Consider the following 14,044-nt stretch of genomic DNA (forward strand, 5'->3'; position numbering starts at 1 on the left):
TCAGTTGGGAGATGGGCTAGAAGGTCATCTCATGGTCACTGGCCAATCGGGGAAAGACAGCAGTTTTCAGGAACTTCCTGTGTTCCTGTAAATGACAAATAAGAAAAATTAGCCAGTGATACTTAAAATAACTGACAAAATGGATTCTGTAGTTGATTTTTGATTCGAAGTTAACATCAGGGCTGTGCGATATGACCAAAATCTCATATCCCGATATAAGACATTTATCATCCCGATAACGATATATATCACAAAAATTTTACATTTTCAGCTAATTCTGTGAATCTCGGGCCAGTCGACTTGCGTGAAGTGTTTTCAGCTGGGCCTCGTGTACCTGGAGTCGAGTGTTGCATAAGTTGAAACGGCCTCAATTAAGTGTGCTTATATTAAATATAAGAGGAAGAGAGAACTTCAGGAAATCATACAGTGACCATCAAAACGATGAAAAAATATTGCCGTAAACAGTTGATTTTGCGACACCACGAAACAAACGATAGCATAAAATGAAACGATAGACGTTTTCATATCGTCCTCCGATATATATCGTTATATCAAATAGCCCTAGTTAACATTATAATTAGGAATTTGCTAGGCAAGTGTACTGAAAGGTTTCTGTATTAGATGGTGTCAGTATTCAATATTTGGTCATGCAGGATTTGCAAAATATACAAACGGTAGTAGTGTTAAGGGTAAAAATCATAATCACAAAACTGAACAACAAATAGTTGGCAGCTTTTGCAAGTTGTAGGTCACTGTTGTTGTTGTTGTTGTTTTTTGTTGTTGTTGTTGTTGTTTTTTGTTGTTGTTTTTGGTTGTTTCTGTCTCGCATTTCTAATTCTGTAAACAAAAATAAATGTGATATTCATGTCGAAACGTGTTGAAACTGAACGGAAATTACTGAATTTCCTGGGGGAACGCACCTGAGGGATTAATAAAGTTTCATCTAATCTAATCTAAAAACCAAGCAGCAGCATCTGGAACTGAAAAATGAAGCAAATGCAGAATTGCAGTTCCTCCAGCGGCCACTTAAAGCTGGCTCCAAAAGTGAGTCACTCCCTATAGACTATTACGGTAAAATGTCCGACTTTCTAATAAAAATAAGCAGGTTTTCACCCTGGAACAAAACCTTTTTAAAGCCTGGTCATCATCTGCAGGCCCCCAACACCATGGAATAGTTGTGTATGCTTGGTGTAGTGATTAATGCATTTGCTTTGCATGCAAAGGACCTCTGGTTAGATTCTGGGAGGAGAAACGAGCCTCAGGAGGTTACAAGCTAGTGTACTACTAGTGAACGTCCCAAGCTTGGATAAATGGAAGATTTATGTCAAGAAGAGCATCATGCGTAAAATGTGTGTCAAATCAAATATGCCGGACCATCTGCTTTAACGACCCCTACCTTTACTGTAGAAACACCTAATACTCTTTATCTAATACATCATATTAGGCTACTGTGCCTCTTAACTGCTTTTATACATACAAATAAACAGCTTGCTCTAATACGGTTTTAAATGTTCATGTAAGGAAGACTGACTCTTTTATCATTGCATTTAAACAATGTGATCTAAGATTCAGTGCTCTTTGCATAAGGTACTTCCTTTCTGAACGTGGTAAATAAATTCTCCAGTGTCTCCCTCCTCTCTCCTGCTGTATGCAGAGCTGCCGGTCTTTCATTGCCCCCACACTTTTGGATGTTTATTATTAATCCTCTATTTATCCAGAAAAATCTCAGAGATTCAAATCTCTGGCATCATGGCAGTAAAAATCAAAACTCAAACAACACATAACAACATAACAATTAGAAAATACAACAGTCCATACAAACGAGTACAAATATGTGAAAAATATACAACAACTGATCATTAAAACGGTCACACTGACTGAAAGAGTTATCCTCTCGTTCCTTTAAAATGGACTTAAACTCCCTCATGACAACCATTTCTGAATCACTGTAACTGTCACTATAAGGGGTGGATAGCAATACTTGGACATACAACAATGATGTGTAATGGACTTTATGAAGGCATCTTATGTACCAGGTCTGTTAGTGTTGAGGCTTTAAAACACGACTTCACAAACCAATAGGTATTGCCAAAGTGAATGTAATTTCACAGTTGAAATGTAGTTTTGGTGCATTTCAAATGTGAAATTGAAATGAATTGATTGGTTGATCATCTAAAAGTAAACAATTTTGTCAATTGCTACGGCACTCTGTTTTTAATCATATTAAAGCAGAAAAGCCGACCTGTACTGGTTGATTTCCTCTTTCCTGAATACCTTTGCTATTCTTTCTGCTACTTATACTTAAAGAAAATCAAAAATGGTAAATGGCCTGTATTTATATAGCGCTTTTCTAGTCCCTAAGGACCCCAAAGCGCTTTACATATCCAGTCATCCACCCATTCACACACACATTCACACACTGGTGATGGCAGCTACATTGTAGCCACAGCCACCCTGGGGCGCACTGACAGAGGCGAGGCTGCCGGACACTGGCGCCACCGGGCCCTCTGACCACCACCAGTAGGCAACGGGTGAAGTGTCTTGCCCAAGGACACAACGACCGAGACTGTCCAAGCCGGGGCTCGAACCGGCAACCTTCCAATTACAAGGCGAACTCCCAACTCTTGAGCCACGATCGCCCCAAAAGCAGATTAACAGTTAATAAATACAGCAGTGTGGGTATGCTTTTGTAAGTTGCTGCTTCTTAGTGTCTGAGAGTTGTTCAGAAATTGTATTAATGCAGCATTAACCCCTGAACCAAACACAAACTTCCTAATCTTTATTCTTTAAGCACAAACATAAACAGGTTAAAACCATCTGTTCAATCTTTCTTTTGTGTTTTAGTCTGTGCTATCATCCACTACGATCTGTCTTGTAATGCTTTATACTGTGTGTCCAGATCTTTCAATATAATATAACAAGTCTCTGTGGATAAATCATTGAAATATAAATAAAGGGGAGTAGCCATACGCATCTGCTCTGGCCTGTTGTCTTTGGTTTGTTTGACAGAGTTGGTGGAGGCAGCATGTTGAAACGTGTTCCAGTGTTTTATCGCTCAGCATTCTATAAACAACACATCATTTCTTATAACTTTGTGTTGTTTGGTGCTGGTTTAAACAGCCTCTGGCTAACCTATGTGGATGACACAATCAAAATTACAGTTTCTTTGGCTTCAGAAATCACTGTCCCTTTGTTTATGCCTCAAAGGACACACAACCAAATAATTTCAAGCAGGGATTTACAGTGTTTCCATAGCAGTTAGTGTTTGTTTCTGTGGCAGACACGTTACTGTTTAGAGTCAGTTTGAGCCAATCAGCTTATGTCATGTTGAAGCAGCGAGCAGTGAGCTGCAGTAAAGGTGGGTTAAAGGCTGCTGCTGCTCAGCTGCGTGATGGTGATGGTGAAAGGTATGTGTCAGCTAGTCAAATAAGCTGCCTTGGTGTTTTGTTGTCTATCACGCTTCATTTAAATTCCCCCGCCGCAGAGACAAAGGCCATGACGAGATGTGGCTGCTCTCTATATGCATGTCAATATGGTGTTTTTCTTCTGGAACTCCTCAGTCACTTTTTCCTGTCATCAGTTACAATATCCTCTTATTTAGAGGAACACCACAGCAACTGGACGAGTTATTTGTAGCTCTGTTGGCTGGAAAATCCGGAGTGGATCAAGGATGAAAGCACAGCTGAAGCACCTTTTTAGAATTCTATAATTATAATTATTCTGTAATTTTAAGAATACTACTACTACCACGACTACTTCCTTTGGCTGCTCCTTAAAGGATCGCCACAGTGGATCGTCTGTCTCAATCTTACCCTATCCTTAGCATCCTCCTCTGTCACCCCAACTTATCTGATATGGAAATCTTGTTCTTCGTAATCTGTGTGTTTGATTTGGCAAAGATTTTACAGTAGATGCTCTTCCTCACACAACAATCCCCATTTTTCCAAGATCGAGACATGCATTGTGGCTCCCCATGGTTGGGTTGCCTTTTATAATAGTAAGACTAAGAAAACAAAAATTCAAATGTGGTTGGTTGGATATGAAGCAGCTTGCATGAGTACCTCATATGTGGCTCTTGGTGTATTTAAAAGCTTTAATCTGGGCGGGTGTGCATGCATGCATTGTCAGTCATTCACTGGTAAATGCAAATCATTTGTTCAGAACTGAAGCCAGTAGTGTCATAACAGAGGCATGTTCACACTGAAGGCTGTCTGGTTATATTTATGTGTTATGGTTTTAGGTTCACTGCAAGCTCTGTTTGGTTGTTAAATATGGATTTGCATCAGTGGGAATAAATCAGTGTTGTTGTTTGCTCCAAAATTTTAACTTGTTTGTAGTGGTATTAAGGGCGAAATATTACATTTTGAATGGTGTGACGGTAGAATATTAAATAAAAATATTTTTAAAAGTCCAAATTAAAACAGAGGATATTGGCCTTTTGCAGTAGCTGCTCCTAAATGGTGGTACACACTCCCCCTTCACATCTGGAGTTATTTTAAAAGTTATTTAAAACACAGTGTTTATTTTTTGGCTTTTAAACCAGGCTGAGGTTTTAATGAGGTCTTCTTCTTCTTCTTCACAATTGTTTGTTAAGAAGTTTGTTTGCTTTTTTGTTTCATGTTGATTAAAAGATTTACGTTGTTCTTTAAGTGTGCCAGGTAAATAATAATGGCACATGGCATTCTACGATTGTGCTACAACCTGGAAATTTGAAAACCTTTTTGGTCTGCCTTCAGGGTGAGATTATCTTTCCTGCTGCAGCAAACCTACATGTGCATCGTCTGTGCAAAACATTCACATAGGAAACGTATAAGGGAGCAGTTAAATCTGTAGTCATCTTTACTAAATGACCACTGGGGCTCGAGTAATAGAACATGTTATCAACTCAACTCAGGGTTTGCTGTTGGAACCTCAGCCTCTCCATAGGCCAGAGTATCTTTGAGCAAGATGATGATAGCACAGCAGCACTGCCATCATGTATTTGAGTTTGTGTGGATAGGTGTATGAGAAACACTTAAAAGTGCTTTGAATTCTTGTAAAGCAGAAAATCAATTTTTAACTACAGGCTATGTACCTAAAAATTAATGTCATGTTCTGATGTTTTGTTTTGTTTTGTTTTTTATTATTTTCTGGGGAAAATTGTCTGACTAAAATACCCCCCTTTCTTTCTGTCTCCACAGTGGGGTGCCCAGAGAAGTGTGCACTGCGAGCGTGCACAGCAGACGGCGAGTGCTGCCACCCTCAGTGTCTGGGCAGCTGCACAGTCCCCGATAGTGACACAGCATGTACTGCATGTGTGCATTACTATTACCAAGGCCGCTGCATGGCTGACTGCCCCCCAGGCACCTACAAGTTCGAGGGCTGGAGCTGCATCAGTGCCGAGCTTTGCTCCAAAGCCCAATTTACCGACCTTGACAGATACGTTATCCATGGAGGAGAGTGCATGCCTGAATGTCCATCTGGGTACACACGTGCTGCACCAAACAGGTGAGCTGCTGTTCAACCTGAATTTAGCCTGGTTTAACACCCTCCTTATTGTTGCTTATTGTTGCTTTGCTAATATTGAATTTAGTTCCATCATAGTCTCTGTATGGCCTTCCAAATAGTGAAGGCCGTTAAGCATGCCGAGGAATTTCACCTAGACATGCTTTGGCTGCTTCTGTGAAATGTTGACGTCAAATCTTTCAGGGACAGAAATTTTAAAAAAGAAAGAAAGAAAACCCCGCTAAACCAGTTTGGCAAATAGATGCCTGTCAAGAACGCCGCTGTACATTCACTGTCTCCTGCCTTTCTCTCTGTCTGTCTCCAGTATGTTTTGCACAGCTTGTGATGGTCTGTGTGATAAAGTATGTGATGGGAAGGTCATCGACTCCATGACTGCTGCTCAGTCTCTCAAAGGCTGCACTGTTATCAAAGGCCACCTGCAAATCAACATCCGCAGAGGCCGTAAGTACTGCGGTGTAACACAGCAATACGACTGTTAATACTCGCATTTCTTTGTGAGGGAGGCCTGAGGAGCTGGTGTAGAACATTATGAAGATCTGTTATATTCACACCGTTAAATCAGACGCAAAAAGAAGTTATCACAGATTTTGCTACTTGAGAAAGTCACATGAGAACTCAACAATTTCAATATATTTCATTGTGCATTCAGGAAAGCTGTCGTCATGGATTACAACAGTTTAAAAATGGTTCTATAATAACATTATTTTACAGTAACAAGGTAATTTCCAGTTCAAAATAATCCTTATTTGTCTCCTCTTGGGCCTTTGTGCAGCCTGTGATTTAATCTACTGACTGAAACAACCTGGTTCAGTTCCCCTGTCCCTACCTTTAAGCTACCTTTGCTCTTATTGGCTTCCCTTCATAAATAGAAGGTTTGCAAATAGTAGGTGGGTGGAGCTTTTGTGCTCACAGCCAGAGTCTCAGGGTTTAACCCATATGAAAAATGCTGGCACACTCCAAAGCAGTTTTAAACTTTAAACAAAGAAAAATAACCAGGTTTGTTTTTTTGTAAGCGGGGCTTAATGTTCTCAAGCTTAATGCATTTATGATTATCATAAGGCCAGAAATGACAGGAAAATGTTGATACCTCTGTTAATTAGGTTCTACAGACCTTTTGGATGAAACACACTTGTTTAGTCATATGTCTGAAGGTCCATTTTGTTCCAGGAATAAGTCCTGGCCATGTGCCTAAGATAAACATATTACATATATCTGCTTACTTTCACACAGTATAGAGTCAACCGTCTGAAATGGAGCATTTAGCCCATTTTATATTTCATAGTTTTCACTCATGGTGATTGCTTGTACACATGCTGAAATTTTAGCCGTGTTTAAAAATTAGCATCCATCATTGTAACAGCATATATATGACAGGAAATGCGTAAAATGATAATAAGTCCTCTTTAAGCCAGCAATGAAGTACTAAAGGGTAAAATGCATCAATAGATAAATGAATGTGTTTGTGACGGTCTGTGTGTTTAGATAACATGGTGGCAGAGCTGGAAAGTTTCACAGGTCTGATCCAAAGGGTGACTGGTTACGTACGGATCATACACTCGCACACACTGAGCTCCCTTGCATTCCTTCGGAGCCTGAGATACATTGATGGAGAAAACCTCCATGAAGAGTAAGAACACACACACACACACACACACTTCTCTACGTGGATAAACATACAGCCAAGGTTTTAATCTCAATGCCTTACAGTGAAGACGGATGTTTGTGCATTGGGACACTCTGAGCTCATTTCTTCTCATGTACTTTTCTCAAGGATTCACCTGAATATTAATTAGTTCTATTCATTTATTCAATTCTGTTTTATTAGTTTAGTGCCACTTCACAGTAAACATTGCCTCAAGGTGCTTTATAGTGTAAGGTAAAGGTAAAAGTGGTTCTCTCTCTCTCATTTTACTTTTGAAAACTCTATGAACCACAAAAAAATTAGTGCTCAACAAACACAACTCTTGAGTAACTACATTTTCAGCTAATATATAAGAATGATGTGATCCAACATCCTCAAGATGTTCAATCTTTAGTGAAAAAAGTTCAACAAAACTTGAACAAGTGCAGTTGTTTGTTATTTGTTTGTGAATGAGGTATGACCTCCAACAGTCCCAGGAAAGGTTCTCTCAGGGTCATTGAGAGGCCTTCGTTTCCCTCTTCCATCTGTTTGTGTTCACAGGAATCTTACTGTCCCAAGGCCCACATTACAGTCATTCCTTGATGTCTGGGTGTTACCCAGAGAATCATAAAAAAAAACCTCCTCTCCAGCACACAAAAAAAATGTCAGCCCCTGGTTAATCGGATTTGCCAGGTGATTTTTATCCTGCTGTCAAGCAGTCCCTCTGCTGTCTAACTGGGTCATTAAACCTCCAGCTAGAAGAGAGATCTACCGAGAAGAGTAAAATAGCTACATTTTGTTCAATTAGCATAGCTTCCCCTAATAGACAAGTCACTAGTGGATATGTTGTGTAGTTTTCCATTACGTGCTGAAAATAAGGCCTTAACCTTGGTGGGAAAGTTGGCTCTCAGCCTAGCATGAATCACTATACACACAATACACTCATAGATAAACATACACGAATGAATGTAGAACGAAGCAGCATATTGATGACTGTAATCCATTCATCTCCTCCTCTTTCTGCCCTCTAGCATGTATGCCTTCTCTGCATTCGACAACCAACAGTTACAGTATCTTTGGGACTGGAAGCAGCACAATCTGACCATCAAAACAGGAAAGCTGTTCTTCAGAGCCAACCCTAAGCTGTGCATGTCCGAGATCCGCAAAATGTGGAACAAAACAGGCATCCAGGCCCGCTTTGATGAGAGTGATTTCCGAAACAACGGCGACAGAGCCAGCTGTAAGGGTCAAAATGAGCTTCAGTTTGAAAACCACAAACATTTAAATTGCTATGTCCAGTTCATGTGCTGAAGTTACTCTAGTTTACTAGAAGTTTGCAAACACCTCTTTTGAGCGTGATGCTGTTCTGCTTCTTACGTCAGTATTTACTGCGCCACTCTGTCAACACTAATTGCTGCATATTAATGCACACATACTGAAGCGCTTTTTTCCCCCTCCTTGCTCCAACCATAGGTGAAAGCACTATTCTGAAATTTAAGTCTAACAGCACCAGCAGCACAAGGATCAAGCTGACATGGCAGCGCTACCGGCCCCCTGACTACAGAGACCTCATCAGCTTCATTGTCTACTACAAGGAAGCGTATGTTTTTTGTTTATTTTAGTTTATCTGCAGGCTGAGTGTTACTGAGCTGAATCTTAATCCCACCACTTTATCAGCCAACATGTTTTAAGTTAACTGTCAGAGGTTAGGTTTCAGAAACATTAACAGGACTTTAAATACAGGAAATTTTACCTTAATCAAGTTTTATATTAACTTGGTACGTAGTTTCACAAATGTCCAGAGAATCAGCAATAGGAAATCTCACTTAATGGTTTTCCAGCCACAACTATTGGGCGAATATTAGGAGCTGACTTTAAGTGGACATTTAAGTGTTAAATCGTTGCAGAAGAATGAGGGGAAAAACTGATGCAAAGACATGATGTATTAAAAATGGTGGGCCAGGCAACAAACAAATACAGCAAAGTAAAAAACACGATGGAAATGTGGTCTTTCTGTCTGTGTTAACTATTATTTTGAGGAAGATGAGATTTTTGTGTTTTGCTGACATTCTTCATTTGTGTAATAAAAAACACATGAATTAAATAGATGTACAGTAATAAATTAATAATTCGCCCTTTTCTTCCAGGCCCTACCAGAACATCACAGAGTTTGAGGGACAGGATGGCTGTGGCTCCAACAGCTGGAATATGGTGGATGTGGAGCTGAGGCCTGACAAGGAGTCAGATCCTGGAGTTCTTCTGTCCAACCTGAAGCCGTGGACACAATATGCTATCTTTGTTAAAGCTATCACACTCACAGTGGAGGATAGACACATGCCAGGAGCCAAGAGCAAGGTGGTCTACATCCGCACCAGCCCCTCAGGTAAACACCACAACAGCACAGATCAAAAGTTAGTCTCTTACAGTCTGTACTTTCTTCTCTCTAAAAGTGGAGAAAGTACTTTTTTGTTCGTTAGAATAACCAGGGAGTTAAAGAGCAAAATTGTTGTTTGACTAAGCCGACACTAAATATCCCCAAGTAATGCCTTTGTTTTCATTCAACATAAGCAGCTGAAATGGGAAGGAAATTTAAATAAAATGACATTTATGTAGCACTTTTCTGGTGTTACTAACTTCTCAGTGCTAGACACTGCAAACCCCATTTTCACCCACACGTTCATATACTGCTTTATTCTTCAGTGTGTTATCTATTTCAAAACCATCTGTCCAGGGCAGTGTATACCCTGGACAGGTCACCAGTCCATCCTAAGGCCAGCACAGAGTGACACACAACCATTAATTCCTACGATCAATTTAGAATCGCCGATTAATCTAACACGTACATCTTTGGACTGTGGGAGGAAACCAGAATATGCAGGGAGAACCAACATGCGCACAGGGAACACAAGCAAACAGCACAATCTAACCAGGAAGCTTCTTGCCATGAGGCAACCGTGCAAACTACAACTGGTGCCGTTTAACCCAACCCAAAAATAAAGATTCATCATTTGGTTTTAGTGCCAAAGCTAATCGTAAACTAATCAGTCAAAAAAACCAAAAAAACATATTTACCTTGTCCATATCTTTAGTTGCAGAATTGCAGGTATCCTGCTGTGGCCATGTTTTCACCACCACTGCATTGTAGCTTTATATGTGTTGTTCGACTCCCCTCTATCGTTCGGCCTAAACAATCCCAAAGGGGCATTACTGTATCCCCACCAATGCATAGCATTGTTTTCAGCTGGCTTTCTGGCCTTACTGTTTGGCTGCTGCCATACTGTCACTGACCTCTGGTGGTTTGAATTAGCAACTGCTTTATTTCCCTTATTAGTTTAACAAAAGTAGCAAACAACTGTGATGTTACTGAAAATCATATCCTTGGAGTATATTTTTATACTAAATGGTTTGGTATACCTTAAAACCACCGTACAGCATATGCTTAGTTGCTACTTGTTTTGCAAATAGAAGTGGATTATTTCTCTGTCAGAATTAAAGCATTTCTGGATTTTATCCAAACATACTGTAAGGAGATGGAGAGGAAGACTGTTTGAAATAAACACAGCTGCAAGTCAAAGAGATGGAGAAAATCTGATTTAAACAAACTGTAATATACTGCAGTAATTAGATGAAATGGAAGGCTGCTTTAAATAAGTCCAGCTGCAGTGTAAAGACATAGCAGCACTGTGATGTCAGACGATCACATCTGCACTGGCAGCCTGAAGGAGAAAAGAGTTTACTCAAAAGTTGTTAGAAATCAGTTTATGCCTCTGTGCTTCTCAGCACCCTCCATGCCTCAGGATGTGCGAGCGTACTCCAACTCATCCACTCAACTGGTGGTACGCTGGTCGCCCCCTGTCTCAGCGAATGGCAACCAGACGTACTACTTGGTAAGATGGCAGCAGCAAGCGGAAGACCGAGAGCTCTATCAGCACAATTATTGCTCCAAAGGTACACACGCACAGGCATAAACTTCCATTGCCACCACTGCTGCTAATAATTAAGTCACAAACGGACTACAAATCTTTCTCTTTCTCCTGCAGAGTTGAAGATTCCCATTAGGATCGCTGCCATAGGGGTGGGAGACCAGGAAGAGGAGACAAAGCCGACTAAACTAAATCCAGATGGGGCAGGTAAAGGCTGTTGTCCCTGCCCCAAATCAGTGGAAGACCTGGAGGCTGAAGCTGCTGACGCCTCTTACCGAAAAGTCTTTGAAAACTTCCTGCACAACTCCATTTTCACACCAAGGTGATTAACCCAAGATCGTTATTTCTCCATGTGGCACAGCCGTTGTGTAGCTACGGCAACATTTAACTTGATTTTTACCCCTATGTGAACTAACCAAATATCTATGCATGCACAATTTGAGTAATTTTTCAGGTTAGCAAAACAGAGATCAGTTTCTTCCTTTGGTCTTTAGTCATTATACAGTATAATTATGCATAGCAGTTACAAGAACATAGCCTAATGAGGAGTGATAATTCAGTCTTTATATTTTTTTATCCTTCTTGAAATTTCCCTACAAATGTATTTACTTTTTCTTCATTTCCCTGCATAGTGGCTCAGCTTCTGTTTGATTTGGATAGTGATAGGTAGTCACCCTGCTGCATTGCACTTCGGACATCTGCATCACATTATTTCTTTATGTCTCAACACACATGTGCAAGTCCATTGGGAATAATTAGTCCTCGGTGTGTTTTGCCAGGCCAGAATAAAGGGATTTGTGTACTTCCATCTAAAGATAAACATCAAGTGTCATCATATATTCTGCACTTAGTTTTGAGCTTACCTTTAACAGATGTGTGCAAACCAACATGAATGGGACAGTATCTGTAAACTCTGCTGATGTGATCATTACACGCCTACCAGAGTCTTTTACGGATTGGCTGGAACTGTTTAACTATAATTAGCCAAAGAAAACATTTCTTTCTTGGTGTTAGACGAAATATAATTGAGGATACATTTTCAAAAGCCATTTAAAAGGTGTCCACATTTCATTCTGGTTGAGACAAAACCATGGCAATAACATTGTCTGGTATTCCATCCAATTAAATATTATGAAATAAAGGCACATGCGGGAAACTACTTGGTAATCTCTTGTTGCTCAGCTGTGTTAGTGGGTCTGATATATCACATTTCGGCACATACTGTGTGCTTTGCCTGTAAGAGTTTAGTAACTAGAAAATTAACTGAGCTGTTCAGTAATTCTGTTTACAGTGTTCCTACCATGCTTCATCCGAGCTGCTGAACCAAAAGCCAAGTGGCAACAAAAACAAAACAGATCACTTAAAACGTCAAGTTTGAGCAAAGTATTCCAGTAACTCTGGAATCAGCACAAACCTAAAGAGCTAAGAAGTAAACAACAAAGGAGACAGACAGGTTTCAGCGTCTTGTGGTTTACCGCAGTGTTTCACATCTTGCTCCAAAGTATGAAAAATTGGCTTGTTGTACACAGGTTGGGCTTAATGTCACTTAAAATGCACCTGTTTCACACTTAGAATTTCTCCTCTGACTCTACTTTTCAGGCCAGCAGATCGTCGCCGCAGAGATCTGTTTGGCATCGCCAACTCTACTCACTCCCGCCGCAACCACCTGCACGGCAACAGTAGCAGTGCCCCTCCTCTTCAAGCCGCTGGCAACAGCAGCACCCCCGAACAGGATCCGGCAGACCAAGAATTTGAATTCATTGAGCAATCAGTGACAGAACGTGAGCTGCAGATCTCTGGCTTGCAGCCTTTTACGGTTTACCGCATCGATGTTCATGCGTGCAATCGACAGGTCGTACGTTGCAGTGCAGCGGAGTTTGTCTTCTCCAGAACCAAGCCTGCAGGTCAGCAATTTGTTTTGAAACATTACAGGCAACTGGGACACACATGACCACGCTGTGATTTCTTTGATACCCATTGTAATTAAACTCTGGCTGTGATTTTACCAGAAAAAGCCGATGACATCCCGGGTCCAGTGACCTGGGAAGGCCACGAGGACTGGGTGTTTCTGCGTTGGCCGACGCCGCCTCGTCCCAACGGACTTATCCTCATGTATGAGATCAAGTTTAAACTGGGTGCTGAGGTAGGACAAACTGCCTTTGTTTCCAGTAAATTCAGTAGTTTATTCAGAATTCTTTTTGCTCGTAGATCATCTTCTCCTCTGTATGAAGTGATTAATCTGAAGTAATACTTATAATACTGATAACTTTTAAGACTGGCAGGAAGTTCACAAAGTACATTAAAGCAAAGGGGACAGATGCTAATAGCAAACAAAAAACACAAAAGAAAAACAAAAAAGGGATGTGACATCAAAGCAAGTCTATAAAAATGAGCTTTAAAGAAGAGATTTTTATGTTACCCAGTCTGACTGTCTGCCAGTCATTTAGCTAGAGCCATTTCACGTTTTCAAGTGTCAAAGTCAACGCCATAATCTCTCATTTTCCCTTTAATGAAAAACAAATGCTCACTGTTCCTTTAGTCTTCACTGCACAACACAGAATTTCAGTTTAACCTAATGCTCTGAAAATGTTGGGAAGTCAGTTCTGACACACAGAATGTGATGCAGAAGTGTGCTCATGTTAAAATGTGCTCATTTTAAATGCAGAACAGATTGAACCAACAAACAGGAGTTAAGTTTTAGAAACGCCATAAAAACAGTGGCAACGCTGGGTCTGAGAAGTACATGCTAACCAATCAAATACGCCACTGACCAGACATGAGACTTATTATTTATTCATCTTGAGGCAGAATGGGTCTGGCACCCTAAACCCTGTCCTTACTATTTATTGCACAGTACAAATTAAAAACAGCAGGCCCTTGGATGTTTGATTTGGATTTAGTAAAACTTACTCCATAATAAGCTCTCTTTTCTGTGTGTGTGTGTGTGTGTGTGTGTGTGTGTGTGTGTGTGTGTGTGTGTGTGTGTGTGTGTGTG

General features: G+C 40.5%; 1 protein-coding gene across 1 annotated transcript in view; it reads left to right on the forward strand.

The window, feature by feature from the left end:
* Window positions 1-14,044, forward strand: part of igf1rb (insulin-like growth factor 1b receptor) — a 60,526-nt gene that overhangs the window by 36,189 nt on the left and 10,293 nt on the right. Inside the window, exons 3-12 of the mRNA XM_042218135.1 lie at window positions 5,181-5,487; window positions 5,810-5,946; window positions 6,988-7,132; window positions 8,158-8,366; window positions 8,600-8,726; window positions 9,274-9,509; window positions 10,907-11,074; window positions 11,167-11,371; window positions 12,649-12,953; window positions 13,059-13,192. Coding sequence (XP_042074069.1) covers window positions 5,181-5,487; window positions 5,810-5,946; window positions 6,988-7,132; window positions 8,158-8,366; window positions 8,600-8,726; window positions 9,274-9,509; window positions 10,907-11,074; window positions 11,167-11,371; window positions 12,649-12,953; window positions 13,059-13,192 — 1,973 coding nt within the window. The remainder of the gene's footprint in view (window positions 1-5,180; window positions 5,488-5,809; window positions 5,947-6,987; window positions 7,133-8,157; window positions 8,367-8,599; window positions 8,727-9,273; window positions 9,510-10,906; window positions 11,075-11,166; window positions 11,372-12,648; window positions 12,954-13,058; window positions 13,193-14,044) is intronic.

Source organism: Haplochromis burtoni, unplaced genomic scaffold (genome assembly GCF_018398535.1).
Source record: "Haplochromis burtoni strain Fernald_Lab_line unplaced genomic scaffold, NCSU_Asbu1 Contig_2, whole genome shotgun sequence".
In the NCBI taxonomy this organism is placed as follows: domain Eukaryota; kingdom Metazoa; phylum Chordata; class Actinopteri; order Cichliformes; family Cichlidae; genus Haplochromis; species Haplochromis burtoni.